The sequence below is a fragment of the Salmo salar genome, chromosome ssa03, assembly GCF_905237065.1.
Source record: "Salmo salar chromosome ssa03, Ssal_v3.1, whole genome shotgun sequence".
Classification (NCBI taxonomy): Eukaryota; Metazoa; Chordata; class Actinopteri; order Salmoniformes; family Salmonidae; genus Salmo; species Salmo salar.
The window spans coordinates 66,546,265-66,572,517 of NC_059444.1; the positions used below are offsets into that span (position 1 = coordinate 66,546,265).

General features: G+C 42.0%; 1 protein-coding gene across 2 annotated transcripts; it reads right to left on the reverse strand.

Moving 5' to 3' along the window:
- Positions 1-4,936: 4,936 nt before the first annotated feature.
- Positions 4,937-16,359, reverse strand: LOC106601219 (inward rectifier potassium channel 4-like). Of its 2 annotated transcripts, XM_014193247.2 has the most exons (3): positions 15,458-16,359; positions 9,407-9,576; positions 4,937-6,697 (listed from the first exon to the last, which is right to left on the reverse strand). In XM_014193247.2, the coding sequence occupies exons 2-3, from the start codon at positions 9,442-9,444 to the stop codon at positions 5,116-5,118; spliced, it is 1,620 nt and encodes a 539-aa protein (XP_014048722.1). In that variant the 5' UTR covers positions 9,445-9,576; positions 15,458-16,359; the 3' UTR covers positions 4,937-5,115. The 2 variants fall into 2 exon arrangements, with proteins under 2 accessions (XP_014048722.1, XP_014048724.1); XM_014193249.2 differs by lacking the exon at positions 9,407-9,576 and having other exon boundaries at positions 4,939-6,697; positions 15,458-16,356.
- Positions 16,360-26,253: the final 9,894 nt, after the last annotated feature.

Genomic DNA, 26,253 nt, shown 5'->3' on the forward strand with positions numbered 1-26,253 from the left:
GGATAGAGAAGAGGATAGAGCAGGGGGATAGAGAAGAGGATAGAGCAGGGGGATAGAGAAGAGGATAGAGCAGGGGGATAGAGAAGAGGATAGAGCAGGGGATAGAGAAGAGGATAGAGCAGGGGGATAGAGAAGAGGATAGAGCAGGGGGATAGAGAAGAGGATAGAGCAGGGGATAGAGAAGAGGATAGAGCAGGGGATAGAGAAGAGGATAGAGCAGGGGATAGAGAAGAGGATAGAGCAGGGGATAGAGAAGAGGATAGAGCAGGGGATGGGGAGATTAATGAAGAAAACGCTGAAAGGGGAAGTGCCTCATTAGCCTGAAGAGGAGGGTGATTTTAACTTAATTAAAATCGGGAGAGAGGAATAATCTCATTAAGACAGAGTAGTACTCAAATGCAGATGTATAAATAAAATAACTGTCCATGCTGATACAAAGACTGGGACAGGGACTTTGGATAAGGGACTTTGGATAAGGGACTTTGGATAAGGGAAGTAAAATGTAGTTGTACATACAGAAAATGTATGCACGCATGATTTTACGTCGCTTAGGATAAAAGTGTCTGCTAAATGTCATGTATTATTATAATTATATGAGGTACCTCTGCACACCTGCTCTGGCTAAGACACATCTAACTTGGAGCTCATATCAGATATGCAGTGTGTTCAGTGAGGCAGGGTTCAAAGAACCTGGCAATGTGCCTGGGTGTGTCTGCACCACTATTTGGCCTCTGTGACCCCTATTCAGATTCCCTATCTGTTCTACCAAGACCAGGTGGGTACTACTTGAGCGTATCTCTGAAGGTTCCGTCACAGCTCTCTGTAACCTTATTGCCAGACTCTGGTACAGAAACCACTTTCTTCTTTTGGACGATTGAGTCAGTTTTTCTTCTGTCTTTGTGTTGAGGCTGCATCTGTTTCTGGACATCAGGCCACGACTACTGGAGACGACTCTGTCCTGTCCTTGATTTCCTGCTCCAGAGAATCCTTGTAATCAGTAATGGCCTCAGATCCCCTTGATACACTACGTATTTTACGATTTGATGCTTTTCATTTTACATTTGGATATTCTTGTTTTGAAGAGTCCCGTAAGTCGCTTAGCACAGCATGAGAGATCAGACATAACTGCCTCAGTCTGATAGTTGATCTAGGGAGCTGGGTGGTGAACACGCTGGAACAAATACACCACTAGAGGGAACGTTTGCCCCGGTATTCTCTGCTGTAGACCTCGCTGATGGACTAGTGTTCAGAGTCACCTAGTGGCACAGCATGAGAACAACAACTCCATCCTTCCATCCCTTTATTATCTCCTCACTTCCTGGATTTTCTCATCTGGATTCAACTGTTTGTTAGTTAGCGCACAAATATTGTTCATATTCTACATGTACAGAGACAGTCAAATAATATATATTATACATATTTATTTTCAACATCAAAAGGTATACACAAGGAATAAAGTGCATTCTATGATTTACTCGCTGTTCAAGCTTGTGTTGGTCAGGGAATTTGTCTGTTCTGTTTCTCCACACATGGCATGTTAATAGAGACGTGCAAGCAGGAAGACTGAGCGGCAGAGATAAGTCAACACAATTATCTTAGGAAATAATATTACACAATTGGTTTGTTTTACAAACACACATTGTAAACCAGATATAGTAGCGTAATAAAGATTCCTCACTGTTATCTCTCAGCATTTACTCCATGCAGCTGCTAGCATATCGAAATGTACACACTACCCGTCAAATACAGTACGTTCATTGTAAAAATATAAAGTAGCAGTTGCATTGTGGTAACAACGTTTCCCGTGTGCCTCAACTGTCACAAAGGTCTGGTTATTTGAAAAAGTGCAAGTTTTGACTTGAAAAGCCTACTGTCATACTGAATGCCCAGTGCTCTTGCTCTCTCTCTCTCTCTCTCTCTCTCTCTCTCTCTCTCTCTCTCTCACACACACACACACACACATTCAAGTTTATATAATCTTCACAAACAATTTTGCAGATGTAAAAATGGCAAAAGTTACTCAAGAACAAAATGTTGTTGGATAAAGATGAAGAGAAAAACAGGTGCAGTGCAGTGCAGGAAACAGACAAGGTGCATGTACATCTTCCAGACAACTACACACAACAGGAGCTACGGTGCATGAGAAGGGTCAGAAAAACTATTTTAATAATTTCATACACAAACCATATGCCAACAAACAAGACAATGATGTTTATATATGACTTAGTGGGAAAGAGATGAAATATAGAAACTTTGGAATAAACAAAGATGTTTCTATATTCAGTCTCTCTAGAATCAACTTTTATGAGATCTCATGTTCTAAAGAGAACTGCTTTCAGATGATTCCCCCAAAGGTATCTATCGGGAGAGGGGAATGTCTTAAAGGTGACATGAGAGACCAGATAAGTAACTTATGATAAGTCCTCTATTGATATACACTGAAGAGAGGGACTTTCCATTATGTTACATTCATGCTCCTTTTGCAACACAAAAACAGGCCTTTAATAAAAATGTGAGAAAAAACTACCTAATTCTGGAGAATGAAAACACCTAGTTCTTTTCTCCAGCAAATAAAGAACTGGATTTCAGACAATAAGACCCTTAGCTATGATTATTCAATGATTGCATTGGTCATTGTATTGTTGTTATTACGCACAGTAACAACCGATAAATGATTTATTGATCTATGCTAAAGACACTATGTGTGTACAGTAGTAAATTATGGGCTCAAAGGAAAACTTGACTGAAGAAAAATAGTGCAAATAGTAGAAAGCAGAAAACTATCCTGTCTGTTATATTCCACACCTGAACTGAGAGTTGATATAGTATTTGAACCAAAGTATGATTCATATTACATGTCATATAACCAGTCATCTTTACAGAACACTGGAGGTTGATTACACATCAAAATATCATGTATCATGTCCAAATGAAACAAACTCTGTAATAAGACTGTGTAGATAAACATCATACCTACCTACTTGAATGTCACTCAAATATTCTGGGTGTCTTCCCTGCACATTTCCTTCTGAGACACTTTCTGAAGCAGAAGTCCTCCTTTGGTCAAATGTCTGTTTATCCTTCATTACACACGTCTCAACAAGTCAATATTTGTCTCATCCTCAGCTCTCTACTGGAACTATCCATCTCTTGGTGTTCCTTTCCTATTACCTCATTAAAAAAGTTGCACGTTCATACAATCTCATATGTAATTATCTCTCTAGGTGACTGTCCCACAGCCCTGAGGTACACGTATGGGTGAGGTGTGCAGAGTAGAACCACTACCTCAGCCTCCCATTTGGTTCTCTCCACAAACAAAAACACGGGCTCAGGTAAAAGTACAAAATAATGTTGGCAAGGCGAAAGGGGTGTAGATCTAGTACTAAATCCAGAGCAAAACGTGCAAAATACAAAAGGAAGACCTCACTTCAAGACCTACAGGTTGGTATATACAGTTGAAGTCGGAAGTTTACATGCACATTAGCCAAATACATTTAAACTCAGTTTTTCACAATTCCTGACATTTAATCCTAATAAAAATTCCCTGTCTTAGGTCAGTTAGGATCACCACTTTATTTTAAGAATGTGAAATGTCAGAATAATAGCAGAGAGAATGATTTATTTCAGATTCCCAGTGGGTCAGAAGTTTGCATACACTCAATTAGTATTTGGTAGCATTGCCTTTAAATTGTTTAACTTGGGTCAAACGTTTCGGGTAGCCTTCCACAAGCTTCCCACAATAAGTTTGGTGAATTTTGACCCATTCCTCCCGACAGAGCTGGTGTAACTGAGTCAGGTTTGTAGACCTCCATGCTCGCACACGCTTTTTCAGTTCTGCCCACACATTTTCTATAGGATTGAGGTCAGGTCTTTGTGATGGCCACTCCAATACCTTGACTTTGTTGTCCTTAAGCCATTTTGCCACAACTTTGGAAGTATGCCTGGGGTCATTGTCCATTTGGAAGACCCATTTGCGACCAAGCTTTAACTTCTTGACTGAATTCTTGAGATGTTGCTTCAATATATCCCCCTAATTTTTCGTCCTCATGATGCCATCTATTTTGTGAAGTGCACCAGTCCCTCCTGCAGCAAAGCACCCCCACAACATGATGCTGCTACCCCCGTGCTTCACAGTTGGGATGGTGTTCTTCGGCTTGCAAGCCTCCCCCTTTTTCCTCCTAACATAATGATGGTCATTATAGCCAAACAGTTCTATGTTTGTTTCATCAGACCAGAGGACATCTCTCCAAAAAGTACAATCTTTGTCCCCATGTATAGTTGCAAACTGTAGTCTGGCTTTTTTATGGCAGTTTTGGAGCAGTGGCTTCTTCCTTGCTGAGCAGCCTTTCAGGTTATGTCGATATAGGACTCGTTTTACTGTGGATATAGATACTTTTGTACCGGTTTCCTCCAGCATCTTCACAAGGTCCTTTGCTGTTGATCTGGGATTGATTTGCACTTTTCGCACCAAAGTACGTTCATTTCTAGGAGACAGAACGCGTTTCCTTCCTGAGCGGTATAACGGCTTGGTGGTCTCATGGTGTTTATACTTGCGTACTATTGTTTGTACAGATGAACGTGGTACCTTCAGGCATTTGGAAATTGCTCCCAAGGATGAACCAGACTTTTGGAGGTCTACAATTTATTTTTCTGAGGTCTTGGCTGATTTCTTTTGATTTTCCCATGATGTCAAGCAAAGAGGCACTGAGTTTGAAGGTAGGCCTGGAAATACATCCACAGGTACACCTCCAATTGACTGAAATTATGTCAATTAGCCTATCAGAAGTTTCTAAAGCCATGATATCATTTTCTGGAATTTTTCGATCTGTTTAAAGGCACAGTCAACTTAATGTATGTTAACTTCTGACCCACTGGAATTGTGATACAGTGAATTATAAGTGAAATAGTCTGTCTGTAAACAATTGTTGGAAAAATGACTTGTGTCATGCACAATGTAGATGTCCTAACCTACTTGCCAAAACTATAGTTTGTTAGCAAGAAATTTGTGGAGTGGTTGAAAAACGAGTTTTAATGACTCTAAGTGTATGTAAACTTCCAACTTCAACTATATGAATGGAGGGGTTGGGTAGGGTCTGAGGGTGCCATCCCTTTGCCTCAGATTCCTGACTCACTTTTATATGTCAGTGGATCACGAGTAATGGTAGTCTGTAGAATGTCAAAATCCATCTGATTGTCCATGTCCAAAACGCACAGCACGTTGCTCCCGGATGTCATTGTGGCTGTGTCCTGAAACAAATGATGAAAGTCTACAGAAACTGAATTCCTCCTTTCCTCCTCCCTGTCTTTTCCCATTTGCCTATCCAGTTCATCCTCGTCCTCTCCACAGCTCAGTGCTACCTCATTCTCATAGCAGAAGGCGCTGGGGGAGTGGGGGGTTACGAGGTGCTGGGTGATTCTGGGGCTGGTTGGGAATACTGAGTGGGAGGAGGCAGATGAGGCAGGCCGGCTGGCCGTCTCACTGAGCTCCTTGGCGCTGCAGTGGGGTGTGGAGGGCACCTCGTAGGTCTTGTGGAAGCGAGCATAGTCCACCTGATACTTGGTTCGGTCCTCAAAGATCACAGGCTCAAACCTATGCCCCCATAGGATCTCCTTGGCCAGATAGGAGCTGCGGGCCTGGGTGGTCATGGCGGTGGCCTCCACCATGCCCTCCAAGATCACTACGATCTCAAAGTCATCAGACTCCAGATCAGCTCGGCTCACAGTATACAGGGGGCTGTCCTCGTCGATCTCATGGACGATAACCAGAGGAGAAACCAGGAAGAGTCTGTCTATGCCTTCGTCGTAGCCTACGTTGAGATCCCTCTGCTCTAGAGGGATGAACTCTCCCTCTGCCGTGACGTAGGGTCGAATGAGCTGTGCCCGCACATGGGCCTCCACGATGTGGCTCTTGCGCAGGTTACCCACCCGCCACATGAGGCACAGCTTGCCATCGCGCAGGGAAATCACAGCGTTTTTCGAGAACAGCAGGGTCTGGTTCCTCTTCTTAGGGCGTGCCATTTTGACCATGATTGTGCCAAGCATGAAGGAGTCAATGATGCAGCCCACTATGGACTGGACCACGACTGTGATCACTGCCACAGGGCACTCCTCAGTGACACAGCGCCACCCATAACCAATGGTGGTCTGGGTCTCGACGGAAAATAGGAAGGCTCCGACGAAGCCCTCCACATGAAGGAGGCATGGCTGCCACTTTTTCTGCACCCCTTCAACTTCACCAACCCCAAGCCCATTCCCTTCCAACCCTGAAGAGGAACTCATTCCAGGGTGCTCATCAAAATCCCCATGGGCTCTGGAAACTGAATAGAAGATTATTCCAAAAAACATCCAGGAGGACAGGAAGGTCGAGCAGAAGAGGAGTAGTAAGTATCTCCAGCGAATGTCCACGCAGGTGGTAAAGATGTCGGCCAGGTAACGTTGGGATTTCTCCTCCATGTTAGAGAATACCACGTTGCAATGCCCATTTTTCTTGACGAAGCGACTTCTTAGTTGGCTCGTTCCTGTAGTAGAGATCTTTCCGTTGTAATTGTTCATCCTATGACCTATGGCTCCTGATATCCTATCTCCTCTGGATGTGCCACTAGGGGAGAGGAACCGGCTATTTGGCGAGCTGTGGCCGTTGTGGAGCCCAAGTGTGGAGATTTTCAGGCCCTCCTCATCTGGTGCTACGAAGCTGTACCTGTTGGGTTAACAAAAGGGGAAAGTATGGATAAATAAGAAAATTGACCAGAGTGATGCAAGAGATGTGAGAGTGGTTTGAGAGAGGGTGTAGAACAGGAAGAGTTGAGGTTATAATACAGTGTCCGTAATCTCATTGGGCTATCTGGTCTTACCAGTGTGCCCTACAGGACACAGTGACTATGCATAGCTTGCCAACTCTGCACAGTGTGAGAGACATAATGTATGACTCACATTCTCTTATGCATTAAGACCGCGCTTAGAAAGGATATGCTGTGAATGAGAAATGTATTACAGTCCTATAAGGGTATCCTTCTTGAATACAAAGGTAGCATGAAAGTATGCTTTCTCACTTTTCTCAAGACCATTTGACCTACCTCTGGTAACCTCTTAATATTGATCAGACTGACCTGTCTCTCTCCTTTGTAGAGGATAACCTGGGAAGGTGAGTTGTGTTTAGCTATGTGAGAGGGATTGCGGTCATCATGGGTTTAGGGATTATACATGAGCCAAGTCTCTTGACAGCCTATGTTGAATGGGACATACAGACATTATATTGACCAATTTATAGTGCTCCATTGATCAGGAAACTATATTCAACCATATCATTATTTAATTTTTAATGTTTGCACTATTTTGGTTCCATTCATTTGATATTCAAGTTATGTACATTTGAAGTCGGAAGTTTACATACACATTAGCCAAAAACATTTAAACTCAGTTTTTCACAATTCCTGACATTTAATCTCAGTAGAAATTCTCTGTTTTAGGTCAGTTAGGATCACCACTTTATTTTAAGAATGTGAATTGTCAGAATAATAGTAGAGAGAATGATTTATTTCAGCTTTTATTTCTTTCATCGCATTCCCAGTGGGTCAGAACTTTACATACACTCAATTAGTACCTGGTAGCATTGCCTTTAAATTGTTTAACTTGGGTCAAACGTTTCGGGTAGCCTTCCACAAGCTTCCCACTTGAAATACATCCACAGGTACACCTCCAGTTGACTCAAATTATGTCAATTAGCCTATCAGAAGCGTCTAAAGCCATGACATAATTTTCTGGAATTTTCCAAGCTGTTTAAAGGCACAGTCAACTTATTGTATGTAAACCTCTGACCCACTGGAATTGTGATACAGTGAATTATAAGTGAAATAATCTGTCTGTAAACAATTGTTGGAAAAATTACTTGTGTCATGCACAAAGTAGATGTCCTAACTGACTTTCCAAACTATAGTTTGTTAACAAGAAATTTGTGGAGTGGTTGAAAAACTAGTTTTAATGATTCCAACCTAAGTGTATGTAAACTTCCGACTTCAACTGTACATTGGCGAGCTAAGGTTGTCCATTTCCCTGTAATAACACAAATAAGGAGAAGCATTGCAGGCTTTGGGGACATAAGGTATAACCAGTGATGGAAAAAGTACCCAATTGTCATACTTGAGTAAAAGTAATGATACCATAATAGAAAATTACTCAAGTAAAAGTGAAAGTCACCCAGTAAAATACTACTTGAGAAAAAGTCTAAAAGTTTTTAAATATACTTAGCTATCAAAAGTAAATGTAGTTGCTAAAATATATAAAAAGTAAAAGTAGAAATCATTTCAAATTCCTTATATTAAGCAAACCAGACAGCACCATTTTCTTGTTTTTATTTATTTACGCATAGCCAGGGGCACACACCAACGCTAGGACATCATTTACAATTAAAGCATGTGTGTTTAGTGAGTCTGCCAGATCAGAGGCAGTAGGATGACCAAAGATGTTCTCTGTTTAGTGAGTCCACCAGACCAGAGGCAGTAGGGATGACCAGTGATGTTCTCTGTTTAGTGAGTCTGCCAGATCAGAGGCAGTATGGATGACCAGTGATGTTCTCTGTTTAGTGAGTCCGCCAGATCAGAGGCAGTAGGATGACCAGTGATGTTCTCTGTTTAGTGAGTCTGCCAGATCAGAGGCAGTAGGATGATCCGTGATGTTCTCTGTTTAGTGAGTCCACCAGACCAGAGGCAGTAGGGATGACCAGTGATGTTCTCTGTTTAGTGAGTCTGCCAGATCAGAGGCAGTATGGATGACCAGTGATGTTCTCTGTTTAGTGAGTCTGCCAGATCAGAGGCAGTATGGATGACCAGTGATGTTCTCTGTTTAGTGAGTCTGCCAGATCAGAGGCAGTAGGGATGACCAGTGATGTTCTCTGTTTAGTGAGTCTGCCAGATCAGAGGCAGTAGGGATGACCAGTGATGTTCTCTGTTTAGTGAGTCTGCCAGATCAGAGGCAGTAGGGATGACCAGTGATGTTCTCTGTTTAGTGAGTCTGCCAGATCAGAGGCAGTAGGATGACCAGTGATGTTCTCTGTTTAGTGAGTCTGCCAGATCAGAGGCAGTAGGATGACCAGTGATGTTCTCTGTTTAGTGAGTCTGCCAGATCAGAGGCAGTAGGGATGACCAGTGATGTTCTCTTGATAAGTGTCTGAATTCCTGTCCTGCTAAGCATTCAAAATGTTACGAGTACTTTTGGGTGTCAGGGAAAATGCATAGAGTAAAAAGTACATTATTTTCATTAGGAATGTAGTGAAGTAAATGTAAAAATATAAGTAAAAATATAAATAGTAATATCCCCAAAATTACTTAAGTAGTACTTTAATTTTTACTTAAGTACTTTACACCGCTGGGTATGACACAGGTATGACAGCTTCCATTCATGGCGTCCTCACCTGTTGGCCCGTGCTGTTCCCATGGCACCAGTGATCATCAGGTGGTCAGTAGGTCTATAAGTGGGGTGGGAGGCTGGACTCCACCCTGGCAAGTAGTCTACTGCGAAAGATTTGGTATCGGCATGGCAACTGTCAATGTGTGCATGGACGGCATCCCCCGGTGAAGACCACTACAGGGAGAAAGATTTTACATTTTGCCAAGATTCCTACACAGTACAGGTGTAGGATCTTAATAGTCCTGCAGCAAAATTATTCAAACATTTAGTCCATAATGTTGCTTGATCGGTGGTTAGGCTATTAGCTGGTCAAAATGAGACTACATGAAAAGTGAAATACTGTTAATATAACTGCAGGTTTTCAGTGAATGTATGAAATCACAAAGCTCATCTATATTTCCTGCTTCTCAGGAAAATTCTCAGCCAAAACAATAATGATCCAATTAAGATCCTACATCTGTACCTGTGCATCACCATATCATCAGATTTTGATAACTATCCCTCAACATTCATAAGTGATTTACTGTGAGTATATTTTATTGAGAGAACTATGATTTGATGTGACCCGGTTTTTGGGTTACAAACAATCAGTACTAGTCAAAAGTTTGGACACACCTACTCATTCAAGGGTTTTTCTTCATTTTTACCACTTTCTACATTGTAGAATAATAGAGAAGACATCAAAACAATGAAATAACACATATGGAATCATGTTGGAAGCAAAAAAGTGTTAAATAAATCAAAATATATTTTACATTTTAGATTCTTCAAAGTAGCCACCATTTGCCTTTGCACACTCGTGGCATTCTCTTAACCAGCTTCACCTGGAATGCTTTTCCAACAGTCTTGAAGGAGTTCCCATATATGCTGAGCACATGTTGATTGCTTTTCCTTCACTCGTTCCAACTCATACCAAACCATACCAAACCATCTCAATTGGGTTGAGGTCGGGTGATTGTGGAGGCCAGCACTCCATCACTCTCCTTCTTGGTCAAATAGCCCTTACACAGCCTGGAGATGTGTTGGGTTAATGTCCTGTTGAAAAACAAATGATAGTCCCACTAAGCGCAAACCAGATGGAATGGCATATCGCTGCAGAATGCTGTGGTAGCCATGCTGGTTAAGTGTGCCATGAATTCTAAGTAAATCACTAACAGTGTCACCAGCAATGCACCGCCACACCATTACACATCCTCCTCCATGCTTCACGGTGGGAACCATACATGCAGAGATAATCCGTCCACCTACTCTGCGTCTCACAACGACACAGCAGTTGGAACCAATAATCTCAAATTTGGACTCATCAGACCAAGGACAGATTTCCCCCAGTTTAATGTCATTGCTCATGTTTCTTGGCCCAAGCAAGTCTCTTCTTATTATTGGTGTCCTTTAGTAGTGGTTTCTTTGCAGGAATTTGACCATGAAGGCCTGATTCACACAGTCTCCTCTGAACAGTTGATGTTCAGATGTGTCTGTTACTTGAACTCTGTGAAGCATATATTTGGGCTACAATTTCTGAGGCTGGTAACTCTAATGAACATATCCTCTGCGGCAAAGGTTACTATGGGTCTTCCTTTCCTGTGGCGGTCCTCATGAGAGCCAGTTTCATCATAGCGCTTGATGTTTTTTGCGACTGCACTTGAATAAACTTTCAAAGTTCTTGAAATTATCCATATTGACTGACCATGTCTTAAAGTAATGATGGATTGTCATTTCTCTTTGCTTATTTGAGCTGTTCTTCCATAATATGGACTTGGTCTTTTACCAAATAGGGCTATCTTCTGTATACCACCCCTACCTTGACACAACACAACTGATTGGCTCAAAGAAATTCCACAAATGTACTTTTAACAAGGCCCACCTGTTAATTGAAATGCATTTAAGGTGACTACCTCATGAAGCTGGTTGAGAGAATGCCAAGAGTGTGCAAAGTCGTCATCAAGGCAAAGTGTGGCTACTTTGAAGAATCTCAAATATAAAATATATTTTGATTTGTTTAACACTTTTTATGGTTACTACATGATTCCATATGTGTTATTTCATAGTTTTTATGTCTTCATTATTATTCTACAATGTAGAAAATAGTAAAAATAAAGAAAAACCCTTGAATGAGTAGGTGTGTCCAAACGTTTGACTGGTACTGTATATCTTCAAGTAAGAGTTCAGTCCTGAGGTAATACATCTCTGTGGTTGATTGTGTTATTTGTCTCTTTATAGAGGCCAATGTCACAACTGAAAATACACCTGCCATTACTTCATTTCGGCGCTAAATAAAGACTTCAACGAAACTAAACAACTTGGTTCCACCATGATCTCCAAATTTCCTAACATCACGCAATATTAGAAAACGGCTCAGGGTTGTTTCTGCCATTACGTATCTATGTCAAAGAAATCCCTCTCATAATCCTTGCATCATAATACCTACGATACAAAACACTTAGAAATCCGAGATCAAGGTAGCAGTTGTAGCTTTATTTTGTGAAAACATGCAAAGGTTTTGTGTCATTGTGAAACTACATCATTTGAGACCTCTGCACGACAGGGCCGGTTTTCCTGACAGATCAACCGCCAGATGCCAGGATGTATGTGACAGTCCACAAAGCCAAACATGGTTGCCAATGGAAATTTCTGCAAGAACTTTGACATAAATATATTTTTCTCTCTCTATGACTGAATGTACAATACAGTGACATTGTTAGGATTGTTAACAATGTTTTTCACACTTCCCAGTAGTCTTATGTTGTGTCTTCCCCCACAGGTACTCCTGGTTCAGGAGGACAACATCACCTGAGGACATGATTACACTGAAGATCCTATCCGTCAATGCCGGAGTAATCATGATGATGATTACGTTTTGGTTACAGGAGTCGAAATGAGACAGGTACAGATGCAGTGCTGCAGGTGACTAACAGCGAGCCTTTATAGGAAGCCTTTATGGTGGAATTTGGAAGGTGACTGTGTGGTGAAGCGAGGGGGATGGAGCGGAACGGTAAAGCCACTAGAGACATGGTGGAGGGGGCTAGTAAGAGCTCTTCAGGATGAGTCACGGAGAGAGGAAGATTCAAGAGTAAACAGAACACATCTTAAACTGATTCACAGAGGTTTAACAAAATGACATCTAACAGTCCCTCATCATCACAGTGTAGGGAGATGTTGAGTGCATAGAAAGAGTTCACTTTGGGAAGAGAACATCTGAAGAAGAATCTTTGTTACACAACACAGATACAGATACTTAATCCCCCTTGAGCAGGAGGTGTGTGTGTGTGTGTGTGTGTGTGTGTGTGTGTGTGTGTGTGTGTGTGTGTGTGCGTGCGTGCGTGCGTGCGTGCGTGCGTGCGTGCGTGTGTGCGTGCGTGCGTGTGTGCGTGCGTGCGTGTGTGTGTGTGTGTGTGTGTGTGTTGGCTGGGGAGGAGAGGCTTCCTTTACTGTATCTTTACGTGTACTTGTCTGGCAAGGCCATTCTTAACCCATAATCTCTTAAATTGCAGATGAATAGTCTCCTAATCTCTAGTCTCAAAGAAGTGATATGAAAGGCAGATCTAAATAGAGTGACCTGGTTCAGATTCCCCACACCCTAATCCCTCACGGAGAGAGAAGAAAAGGAGGGAGACGGTGCTGGTGGCGGACAGTGTTGTGGAATGATGACGACGCCAACAGGACATCTCCTAAACCACGTCATACTTGTCCCAGGTTAATCACTGGAGCAGGATTACATACCATTTGGCATGTGGGTCCTTACTGCACATCAAGACATATCTCAAACACATAGGAAGATAATACACAAGGTGGGCCCAAGCAGTCCTCTCTGAGATGTATAAAAAGGAACAGTATGCGTATGAACCTATCGATGGCTGTTCCAAATGGGTAGGGTTCGGTTGCAATGTGTTTCTTGTTGTCATTATGAAAAATGTTTGTATTTGTTGATGAGAATCCAATGGGATGTAGGCCTACAAGGACACTAATAAAAAAAGAGAAGAATTAAGGTGGACTCAACCACAAGTTCCTTGTTTTCTCAAACGCTACAGTTAAAGCCCATAACCCCATCCTAAGTGAAAATAAAACATGCTATTCTAATACCAGACGCAGGGTTTGGGATTGTATAACTGAATTATCAAACATGAAGTGGCTAATAAGAGCCTGTTACAACAGTACTTAATGTTGGCAGTAGTGGGAATGAGTTTGTCTATGTTGACCTTTATTTTCTCTGGCTTTGGTACATTTCCTGAATCCATTCAGATGCAAAACTTTGTCTGGTCAAATTAGATTATGATCATAATAAACTATTTTAATCTTGTCAGTTCCACGAACAAGCCAGAAATTCAGTTGATCAATCCAGTCTGGGCTCTCAGAGATTTCACTAAGAAGGTTTACTGATATCATTTTTACAACTCAACAAGTGGAACAAATTAAAAATTTAAAAAATCTTCCATGAGCCACTGTGTCAAAGAAACATGACCAAATGACATCTGACAGTCTAGGAATTCCCATCACCCTTTATTTGTAACAGATCTATTCCTGTCTCCCTGCATGTCAATCATGTTGAACGATCTGGAACCTTCTCTGTCTGTTTACAGCTAGGGTAGAGTACCCTAATTAGGGTCAGTCAACAACAGCCCCGTACTAAGTAGTGATTGATCAACCCCAGTCAGCTCAACCATCGCATGCATTGCTTCAAATGAGGGCTGTGTGTTTGAACAAGGAAAGTGTTACATAATGAAGGGAAAAGTAGATCAAAGTCATTCTTTTTGCAGCTAAATGGGGTGAATTCTCTGCTTTGTTCATTTTATTACTACTTCTATTGTGCTATTATTTTAACCTGTATAAATGTTGTTTTTGTAAGTCGCTCTGGATAAGAGCGTCTGCTAAATGACTTAAATGTAATGTAATGTAAATGTTTTAGAAATATGCTGAAATTCTAATTATATGGGAAACGTAAGGTGGTGTTGGCTTTGTACTTGGAAAAAGATAATAACTTGTTTCATCGTTGCTAAATCCCAGTTTTTAGAACACAGATGCAGAATCAGAACTGGGTTTTACCAGTAAGGATCGCCTGGCCACACAGAGTTAACTGTAGGATTATCCGTTTCATTACAACATCAACTTTCCTCTAATTTTCATGAGCTTCTGCTCCCTGTGTTTATTTATATATCCCTCCCTGTCCCTGTCTCCTGTTTATTGCTCTGGTGTGCTGTAGGCGACTCTACAGATCCATCCTTTATCGACATTTTTCTCTGTACACGTTTACTGTAACTTTGACATTTGAATGTCATCCATTATTGTGTATGGGTCTGTAAACCCTGGGTTAATTCACTCTCAGTTTGTGAACAAAACATTGTGATTACCTCAAACACAGACTAAACGAACCTACAGAGGAGCAGGTCTTACTGTGGTAACAGCAGATGACCATGACCGATGCCTGGATGCCCTAGAGATGAAATACGATTGACCTGTATAATAAAGCACCTGTTTGCTCCATCCCTACACATCAGTTTCCTTGACGTGTATGATTATGGACTGGCTGACGCAGTGCCTCATTGAGCTCTAGGCTGATGGAAGGACTAACTTTAATGGGGAATGGTAGTGTATAAGTGTCTCATGCAAATGGCTTGAGCAAATATTATTGTCAAATACTTAGTAGGAGATATCCAAATAACCAAGTTCACTATTATAAATTAAAATATTGCTCTGACCAGTTTAAATGTTTCTTTGATAATTATTAACCCGGTTATTTTTTAAGAATCTTAAGTAAAACCAAGGTTACTCATCTTATCAATAGTAGCATACCCAGGTGAGACAGGACAGCTGTTCCAGTAACCATGATATAGGCATTTGATTCTCACTGGTTTCAGAACAAGCCTTCATTATTTGTAGATTACCTTTTTGAAAATACATTTCAAACACTGAAAATGAATAGTAATACATTTTCACTTGGTGAAGACTGTTAATCCTGTTTCCCACCACAAATGTCTTGACATTCTAATGTGTATTGGACACTGGGGACCTTTACGCATTTTAGGTTATGATTTAGGATAATTGATAAATAGGCCAGGCTTACCTTAAAAACAACAAGTTATTTTGTTGTGCAGCTTGCTTGTTGTTTAGATCCACTTCTGAATTATAACCTCAATTCTGAAAAGTCCACGCACTCTTTGGAAGGAAGGATGTGTAACCCCAGGAGTCTCTGTTGTACGCCTTGCCTTTCGGCAATAGTTCTATCCTGTTCTGTTTCCACTCTCTTATTCCATTAACATTAATCACACATTTTTGCATATCTTTATTGTTTTTTTTCCCTTTTGTTTTTTAATCCTTTGTTGTCCTCTGCTACCTTCTAACTGTCTCCTGTAATCCGGTCAGTGCGCGCTCTCCTCCACAGACTCGTGCACTGGAGTCTCCAAATGCTGTGTCAATTTACTCTGTGCAAAGTGTGTGGGTTCGAGGGGGTGCTTGTCAGTTTGATTATGTCTCCCTCATGTCTTTATGTCTATGTGTAGGCGTTACATGATGCATCCCCTTCTCATTTTACTGGTTGACTGCATCTCAAATCTATGTCTCATTGGGATAATTGTGGTGAGATGAATATGAAGTAGTTGTAAGAATGGGTATCAAAGTTGTTATAACCTTGTTAATACACTACCAAGTCACTTGGACTGAATTTTGTATAGAATAAACCATCATTTCAGTTCCTTGAAATCTTTACCCACTCACAGTGGCTCTCGGGCTGGTTTCCAGCCCATTATCTCTGCCAGTGCAGTCAGTCTCACTGTCAATGCATGTTAGTCTCCAACCACAGTCATACACTCCCCTAAGGCACTCTGCCAGTCCTTTACATAATAGGAGACTTTATAAAGTGTAGTATTGTAAAGTTGTCCTCTTTCTCTCTTGATTTTGCACGTTATTTATGAGAACAGATATTTATGAGAACAGTGTATATGGGATTTGTCTGAACTTCATTCACAGATATGACCTAATGGTCTGTGTGAAATCTGAAGTTGCACTGAACTCTCATCATAACTTGACATGTTTTTGCTGTAATATTGAAAATAAATTGCAGATAATTAACCTAAATGGAAACAACCCAGAAACGTATGCTAGTGCAGTTTTCCTGATCTTGGGTATGGATGGAGCACAATTGTTTCTATGGAAACCATTTCCTTTTACAATCTTCTCTCCCTTTTCTCTGCTCCTAAATTATGGAGCAGAGGGGGCTTCTTTTCAATGCGCTCTCCTCCTCAATAGGAAGGTGGGAGTATATCTGTCCATATGACAGGCTCATAGAAGAGTAGTGAGGGGGTGGACTGAGATAGGTACCAAGAGACTGACGAGTGGCTGAGGAGAGATGGAGAATGGATGTTGTGGGACGAAAGGAGCTTGGAGAAAAGGTACTATAGTATGAGCATTTGAGGTGTGTTAATGAAATCCAGAGCTTCAGATACAAAATATTCCTCATGATATGTAGCTGGCCACTGACTCAGCGGACCTGTACACTGTAATGAAGGAAGGTGTGCCTATCAAAAGGTTATGGGGACTAATCTGACACCCAGGGCTGATTACTGGCTAATAATACACACACAGAGGAGTCATCTTGTGGTCATCTTCTACTCAGATCCTACTGTAGCCTGTCTGGTCACTCTGTCTGACCCTTTATACTGTCCTCCTGGCAGCCAGAGACCATGACATTTGTATAATGGTAAAAAAAAGTCTCATCTAAATCAAATTAAAGTGGTTTTCCTATTTTTTTTAGATTAGCATTAGATATACCTTTATGTTATCTATAATGTTGATCCCTTCATATACCTTTATGTTATCTATAATGTTGATCCTTTCATATACCTTTATGTTATCTATAATGTTTATCCCTTCATATACCTTTATGTTATCTATAATGTTGATCCTTTCATATACCTTTATGTTATCTATAATGTTTATCCCTTCATATACCTTTATGTTATCTATAATGTTTATCCTTTTATATACCTTTATGTTATCTATAATGTTTATCCCTTCATATACCTTTATGTTATCTATAATGTTTATCCTTTTATATACCTTTATGTTATCTATAATGTTTATCCTTTCATATACCTTTATGTTATCTATAATGTTTATCCCTTCATATACCTTTATATTAATTTATCTTTCATATACCTTATTATATTTATCCCTTCATATACCTTTATGTTATCTATATGTTTTCTTTTATATACCTTTATGTTATCTATAATGTTTATCCTTTCATATACCTTTATGTTATCTATAATGTTTATCCCTTCATATACCTTTATGTTATCTCTAATGTTTATCCCTTCATATAACTTTATATTATCTCTAATGTTTATCCCTTCATACTTGTAACAGGACAGTTGGACATGTTTATGAACAGGTCATATACTGTATGCTCAATGTCTATCTTTACAACAAACATAACGAAGTAATAACTCAGTAATACCAGAGCAATATATTTGGCAAATAAGTAATGTCATTGAAGAATAAGACGATATAGACACTAGAACACACAACTAACTATACACTCACAATTGTCCCTTTGAAACACACAGACATGTTTTTGCTCTGCTATTACTTCAGGACTTAGCACTTAGATCCTCAGGAGAAGTTTTTCCATTTGCTACAGGGGAATGATGGAGGGCAATGACTTGCGACAGACGGAGAGACAGAGGGAGTGGATTATAATCACACTGCTGGACACAGGAACAATAATTTAGGAGCAGGGGAACAGGAAGGGAGGGTGAGGGGTGCCAAGCAAGAAGAGGGTGGTGATTAGTTTTGACGATGATTCAGATATTTAAGAGGATTGTAGGGTAGGCAGGGAGGTGGAGGAGATAAATATAGAGGGATGAAGAGTTGAACCAGGGAGATGGAGATAGTAAGTAGTTCAAAGCATTACACAAAACATGGAAACAAAATGATGAGCTCTCACTTGTCATTATGTGTCATAAACAGTTGAAAGCTAAAAAGAAAAGGTTAAACATTGTCAGGACTCTGCAAACCGTGTGTTTTGTATAGAAGTATAACAAAGAAAGTAAAAAGAATGCAAGACAAAGTACACTACATGACCAAAAGTATGTGGACACCTGCTCGTCGAACATCTCATTCCAAAATCATGGGCATTAATATGGAGTTGTTCCCCGCTTTGCTGCTATAACAGCCTCCACTTTTCTGGGAAGGCTTTCCACTAGATGTTGAAACAATGCTGCAGGGACTTGCTTCCATTCAGCCACAAGAGCATTAGTGAGGTCGGGCACTGATGTTGGACGATTAGGCCTGTCTTGCAGTTGGCACTCCAATTCATCCCAAAGGTGTTCGATGGGGTTGAGGTTAGAGGTCGACCGATTTAACGGAATGGGCGATTAATTAGGGCCGATTTCACGTTTTCATAACAATCGGTAATCGGTATTTTTGGACACCGATTATGGCCGATTATATTGCACTCCAGGATGAGACTGCGTGGCAAGTTGACTACCTGTTATGCGAGTGCAGCAAGGAGCCAAGGTAAGATGCTAGCTAGCATTCAACTTATCTTATAAAAAAACGATAAATCTTAACATAATCAGTAGTTAACTACACATGGTTGATGATATTACTAGTTTATCTAGCTTGTCCTGCGTTGCATGTAATCGATGCGGTGCCTGTTAATTTATCATTGAATCACAGTCTACTTCGCCAAATGGGTGATTTAACAAGCACATTCGCGAAAAAAGCACTGTCGTTGCACCAATGTGTACCTAACCATAAACATCAATGCCTTTCTTAAAATCATTACACAAGTATATATTTTAAACCTGCATATTTAGTTAATATTGCCTGCTAACATGAATTTCTTTTAACTAGGAAAATTGTGTCACTTCTATTGCGTTCTGTGCAAGCAGAGTCAGGGTATATGCAGCAGTTTGGGCCGCCTGGCTCGTTGCGAACTGTGTGAAGACCATTTCTTCCTAACAAAGACCGTAATTAATTTGCCAGAATTGTACATAATTATGACATAACATTGAAGGTTGTGTAATGTAACAGCAATATTTAGACTTAGGGATGCCACCCGTTAGATAAAATACGGAACGGTTCCGTATTTCACTGAAAGAATAAACGGTTTGTTTTCAAAATGATAGTTTCCGGATTTGACCATATTAATGACCTAAGGCTTGTTTTTCTGTGTGTTATTATATTATAATTAAGTCTATGATTTGATAGAGCAGTCTGACTGAGCGGTGGTAGGCACCAGCAGGCTCGTAAGCATTCATTCAAACAGCACTGCCCTGCATTTGCCAGCAGCTCTTCGCTGTGCTTCAAGCATTGCGCTGTTTATGACTTCAAGCCTATCAACTCCCGAGATTAGGCTGGCAATACTAAAGTACCTATTAGAACATCCAATAGTCAAAGGTATATGAAATACAAATGGTATAGAGAGAAATAGTCCTATAATAACTACATCCTAAAACTTCGTATCTGGGAATATTGAAGACTCATGTTAAAAGGAACCACTAGCCTTCATATGTTCTGAGTAAGGAATTTAAACGTTAGCTTTTTTACATGGCACATATTGCACTTTTACTTTCTTCTCCAACACTTTGTTTTTGCATTATTTAAACCAAATTAAACATGTTTCATTATTTATTTGAGACTAAATTGATTTTATTGATGTATTATATTAAGTTAAAATAAATGTTCATTCAGTATTGTTGTAATTGTCATTATTACAAATATATATATAAAAATCGGCCGATTAATCGGGATCGGCTTTATTTTGGCCTTCCAATAATCGGTACCGGTATCGGCGCTGAAAAATCATAATCGGTCGACCTCTAGTTGAGGTCAGGGCTCTGTGCAGGCCAGACAACTTCCACACCAATCATGACAAACCATTTCTGTATGGACCTCGCTTTGTGCACGGGGGCTTAGTCGTGCTGAAACAGGAAAGGTCCTTCCCCAAACTGTTGACACAAAGTTTGAAGCACAGAAACATCTAGAATGTCACTGTATGCTGTAGCGTTATGATTTCCCTTCACTGGAACTAAGACGACTAGCCCGAACCATGAAAAACAGCCCCAGACCATTATTCCTCCTCCACCAAACCTTACAGTTGTCACTATGCATTGGGGCAGATAGCGTTCTCCTGGCATCCGCCAAACCCAGATTTGTCCGTCGGACTGCCAGATAGTGAAGTGTGACTCATCACTCCAGAGAACGCGTTTCCATTGCTCCAGAGTCCAATGATGCTGAGCTTTACACCACTCCAGCCGACGCTCTGCATTGCACGTGATGATATTAGGCTTGTGTGCGGCTGTTCGGCCATGGAAACCCATTTCATTAAGCTCCCAGTTTGGAACTCGGCAGTGAGTGTTGCAAGCGAGGACAGGTGATTTTTACATACTACGTGATTCAGCACTCGGCGGTCCCGTTCTGCTCCTAGAAGTTTCCACTTCACAATAACAGCACTTACATTTGACCGGGGCAGCTCTAGCAGGGCAGAAATTTAACAAACTGACTTGTTGGAATGGTGGCTTCCTATGATGGTGCCACGTTGAAAGTCATTGAGCTATTCAGTAAGGCCATTCTACTGCCAATATTTGTCAATGGAGATTGCATGGTTATGTGCTTGACTTTATACACCTGTCAGCAACGGGTGTAGCTGAAATAGCTGAATCCAAAAATGTGATTTGATTTGTAGCTGAAATAGCTGAATCCACTAATTTGAAGGGGTGTCCACATACTTAAAGTGTATGTGGCATGGGTTAGGACTAGGGTTGCACATTTTGGGAAATATTCAGAGGTGGAAACTTTCCGTGGGAATTAACGGGAATGTATGGAAATTAATGGAAATATTTGCAAATTAATATTAATACAATTTTAATGTAGATGTTTTTTTGCATTGGATATATTTACCATATCATATGGAGACAGAAACATAAACCTTTTACCTTATCATAAGTAGACATAATTGCAAATTATTAAATCCTTCCAATAGAAAAATTAAATAAAATGTTTACGAATTGAACTTAAATTAAACGAGTTGACTCTTCACATGGGATGATTTCACTGAACAACAAAAGTAAGGGAATATTGAAAGATCCCCAACGAGCCATCGCATCTCCCAAAAATGTTTTCAACATTGATAGTCTAGAAACTAAAGCTTTGGTTGTCTTCCTCTCAGGCTTCCATGTCTTCTCCCTGGACCTCCTCAATGTCCAACTCTTGAACATCAGACTCTGAGGCCTCATCTTCACTGTCACTTTCCAACCTTATTGAGGATGGCTCATTGTCAGGCTCAAAAAGCCTCAAATTTGCCCGAATGGCGACCAATTTTTCAACCATTGTATAGGTCAGCCTGTTGCGTGCTTTGGTGAGTGTGTTCCCAAACAAGGACCAGTTGCGCTCTGAGGCGGCTGATATTGGTAGAATTTGGAGGATGGTGGAGCCAACAGGGGAAAGAGCCTCAGATCCACAAAGTCCCTTCCACCAGGTGGCTGATGAGATATGTTGGCACAACTGCCATATTGCATCTCCATCCCAAAGCCTTTGCTTGGAAGTGTACTTCGCCAGACTGCCAAGAACCTTGCCCTCATCCAGGCCAAGGTGGCGAGACACGGTAGTGATGACACCATAGGTCTTGCTGATCTCTGCACCAGACAGGATGCTCTTGCCAGCATATTTGGGGTCCAACATGTACGCTGCGGCGTATATGGGCTTCTGGCAGAAGTCTTCACGCTTTTTGATGTATTTCAGAACTGCAGTTTCCTCTGCTTGGAGCAACAGTGAAGTGGGCAGGGCAATACGGATTTATTCTCTTACATCTGCAAGCAGAGTCTGAACATCAGACAGGATGGCATTGTCTCCCTCAATCCGTGCAACGGCTACTGCTATAGGTTTCAGGAGTTTCAGGCTGCTTACCACTCTCTCCCAAAATACATCATCCAGGAGGATCCTCTTGATGGGGCTGTCCATATCGGCAGACTGTGATATGGCCATTTCTTGAAGACTCCTTCCCCTCCAGGAGACAGTCAAACATGATGACAACACCACCCCAACGGGTGTTGCTGGGCAGCTTCAATGTGGTGGTCTTATTCTTCTCACTTTGCTTGGTGAGATAGATTGCTGCTATAACTTGATGACCCTTCACATACCTAACCATTTCCTTGGCTCCCTTGTAGAGTGTATCCATTGTTTTCAGTGCCATGATGTCTTTGAGGAGCAGATTCAATGCATGAGCAGCACAGCCAATGGGTGTGATGCGAGGGTAGGACTCATCCACTTTAGAACAAGCAGCCTTCATGTTTGCAGCATTGTCTGTCAGCAGTGCAAATACCTTCTGTGGTCCAAGGTCATTGATGACTGCCTTCAGCTCATCTGCAATGTAGAGACCGGTGTGTCTGTTGTCCCTTGTGTCTGTGCTCTTGTAGTATACTGGTTAAGGGGTGGAGATGATGTAGTTAATTATTCCTTGCCCAAGAACATTCGACCACCCATCAGAGATAATTGCAATACAGTCTGCTTTCTCTATGATTTTCTTGACCTTCACTTGAACTCTGCTGAACTCTGCATCCAGCAAATGAGTAGATAAAGCATGTCTGGTTGGAGGAGTGTATGCTGGGCGAAGAACATTCAGAAATCTCTTCCAATACACATTGCCTGTGAGCATCAGAGGTGAACCAGTTGCATACACAGCTCGAGCAAGACATTCATCAGCATTTCTCTGACTACGTTCCTCCATTGAGTAAAAAAACGTTGTATTTCTGGAGAACCATGAGCTGTTGCTATCGATAAGGTATCAGATTCATCATTTTCACCTCAAATAGAAGTAGAGGGACTTTTGTCAGAGGTTGCTTGTTGTGAGCGCTGAGGGAACTTTATGTACTTGTCCAGATGATTCTGCATCTTTGTTGCATTCTTCACATATGATTTGGCACAGTGTTTGCAAATGTACAAAACTTTTCCTTCTACTAATGTAGTGCAGTGAAATGTCTCCACACATCAGATAGTGCCCATGGCATTTTCCTGTAAAGATTAGAAAAGCAGTTAGATTAAACAACTCCTTTGTAAGATAAATGTTTTAAAATGAAACATGTATGGAAACAGGTGAATTAACACTCCTCAGTTAGCAGGCTCAAGCAAGCTAAAACCCACATGGTAGCAGAAACTAACTAGCAAAAATTGTTAACAAGTTAGAAATGATTTAAACACATATCTATCTCCAGAGTTTGTTCTGTTAGGTGACCTAAACTGGGATATGCTTAACACCCTGGCAGTCCTACAATCTAAGCTAGATGCCCTCTCACACAAATTATCAAGGAACCCACCAGGTATAACCCAAAATCCGTAAACATGGGCACCCTCATAGATATTATCCTGACCAATTTGCCCTCCAAATACACTTCTGCTGTTTTCAATCAGGATCGCAGCGATCACTGCCTCATTGCCTGCATCTGCTATGGGTCTGCGGTCAAACGACAACCCCTCATCACTGTCAAACGCTCCCTAAAACACTTCTCCGAGCAGGTCTTTCTAATCGACCTGGCCCATGTATCCTGGAAGGATATTGACCTCATCCTGTCAATAGAGGATGCCTGGTCGTTCTTTAAAAGTAATCTCCTCACCACCTTAAAAAAGCATGCCCCTTTCAAAAAATGTAGAACTAAGACCAGATATAGCCCTTGGTTCACTCCAGACCTGACTTCCCTCGACCAGCACAAAAACATCCTGTGGAGGACTGCACTAGTATCGAATAGTCCCCGGGATATGCAACTTTTCAGGGAAGTCAGGAACCAATACACGCAGTCAGTCAGGAAAGCAAAGGCTAGCTTTTTCAAACAGAAATTTGCATCCTCTAACTCCAAAAAGTTTTGGGACACTGTAAAGTCCATGGAGAATAAGAGCACCTCCTCCCAGCTGTCCACTGCACTGAGGCTAGGAAACACTTTTACCACTGATAAATCCACGATAATCGAGAATTTCAAGAAGCATTTCTCTACGGCTGGCCATGCTTTCCTCCTGGCTACCCCAACCCCGGCCAACAGCTCCGCACTCCCCGCAGCTACTTGCCCAAGCCTCCCCAGCTTCTCCTTCACCAAAATCCAGATAGCAGATGTTCTGAAAGAGCTGTAAAACCTGGACCCGTACAAATCAGCTGGGCTAGACAATCTGGACCCTCTCTTATCTGGACCCTCGCTGGACCCTCTATTAAATTATCCACCGCCATTGTTGCAACCCCTATTACCAGTCTGTTCAACCTCACTTTCGTATCGTCCGAGATCCCTAAAGATTGGAAAGCTGCCGCGGTCATTCCCCTCTTCAAAGGGGGTGACAGTCTAGACCCAAACTGTTACAGACCTATATCCATCCTGCCCTGCCTTTCTAAAGTCTTCGAAAGCCAAGTTAATAAACAGATTACTGACCATTTCGAATCCCACGTACCTTCTCCGCTGTGCAATCTGGTTTCCGAGCTGGTCACGGGTGCACCTCAGCCATGCTCAAGGTATTAAACAATATCATAACCGCCATCGATAAAAGACAGTACTGTGCAGCCGTCTTCATCGACCTGGCCAAGGCTTTCGACTCTGTCAATCACCGTATTCTTATTGTGCAACGCCCTGGCCATAGAGAGGGGTTTTTGTTCTTTATTTTGGTTAGGCCAGGGTGTTACATTGGGTGGGCGTTCTATGTTATTTTTTCTATGTTTTGTATTTCTTTGTTTTGGGCCGTGTGTGGCTCCCAATCAGGCACAGCTGAAGCTCGTTGTTGCTGATTGGGAGTCACACATAAGGAGCATGTTTTTCCTTTGGGTTTTGTGGGTAATTGTTTCTTTTAGTGTTTTGCACCTGACAGGACTGTTTGGCTGTCAGTTTTCTCATTTTGTTTTGTGTAGTGTTCTTTATTAAATTAAATATCATGATGAACACTAACTCCGCTGCACCTTGGTCTACTCTCTCTCACAACAGCCCTTACAGAATTACCCACCAACAACGGACCAAGCAGCGGAGGAAAGAGCAGCGCCAGGAGGAGCAAGGATCCTGGACCAGGGAGAGAAAGGACTGGACATGGGAGGACATCCTGGACGGCAAGGGATCCTACACTTGGGAAGAGATCCTGGTCGGAAGGGATCGCCTCCCATGGGAACAGGTAGAGGCACTCAGAAGAGTGGAGGCAGCAGGAAAGAAGGACCAACGGTATGAGGGAACACGGCTGGCAAGGAAGCCCGAGAGGCAGCCCCAATTTTTTTGGGGGGGGGGCACACGGGGAGTGTGGCAGAGTCAGGTTGGAGACCTGAACCAGCTCCCCGTGCTTACAGGAGGCAACGTAGTACTGGTCAGGCACCGTGTTATGCAGTAAAGTGCACGGTGTCCCCAGTACGTGTGGAGAGCCCGGTGCGTTACATCCCAGCTCCTAACATCTGCCGGGGGAGATTGGGCATCGAGCCAGGACGGGTTGTGCAGGCCGTGCGCTCTAGACCTCCAGTGCGTCTTCAGGACCCGGTCTATCCTGTGCCCGCGCCCAGAACCAGGCCTCCTGCATGTCTCCCCATTCCTGGTCAGTCCTGTGCCTGCTCCACGGACCAGGCCTCCAGTGGGTCTCCCCATCCTGGTCTCTCCTGTGTCGCTTCCATGGACCAGGCCTCCAGTGGGTCTCCCCATCCTGGTCAGTCCTGTGCCTCCTCCTCGGACCAGGCCTCCAGTGGGTCTCCCCATCCTGGTCAGTCCTGTGCCTGCTCCTCGGACCAGGCCTCCAGTGGGTCTCCCCATCCTGGTCAGTCCTGTGCCTGCTCCACGGACCAAGCCTCCAGTAGGTCTCCCCATCCTGGTCAGTCCTGTGCCCGCCAGTCCAGAGCCGCCAGAGCCGCCCGCCTGT

Excerpts from the sequence above, each read along its gene's own strand:
- LOC106601219 (XM_014193247.2), bottom strand. The coding sequence starts at position 9,444 with ATGATCACTGGTGCCATGGGAACAGCACGGGCCAACAG. Across the intron at positions 6,698-9,406 it reads GGAACAGCACGGGCCAACAG|GTACAGCTTCGTAGCACCAG; the intron begins GTGAGGACGCCA and ends TTAACCCAACAG.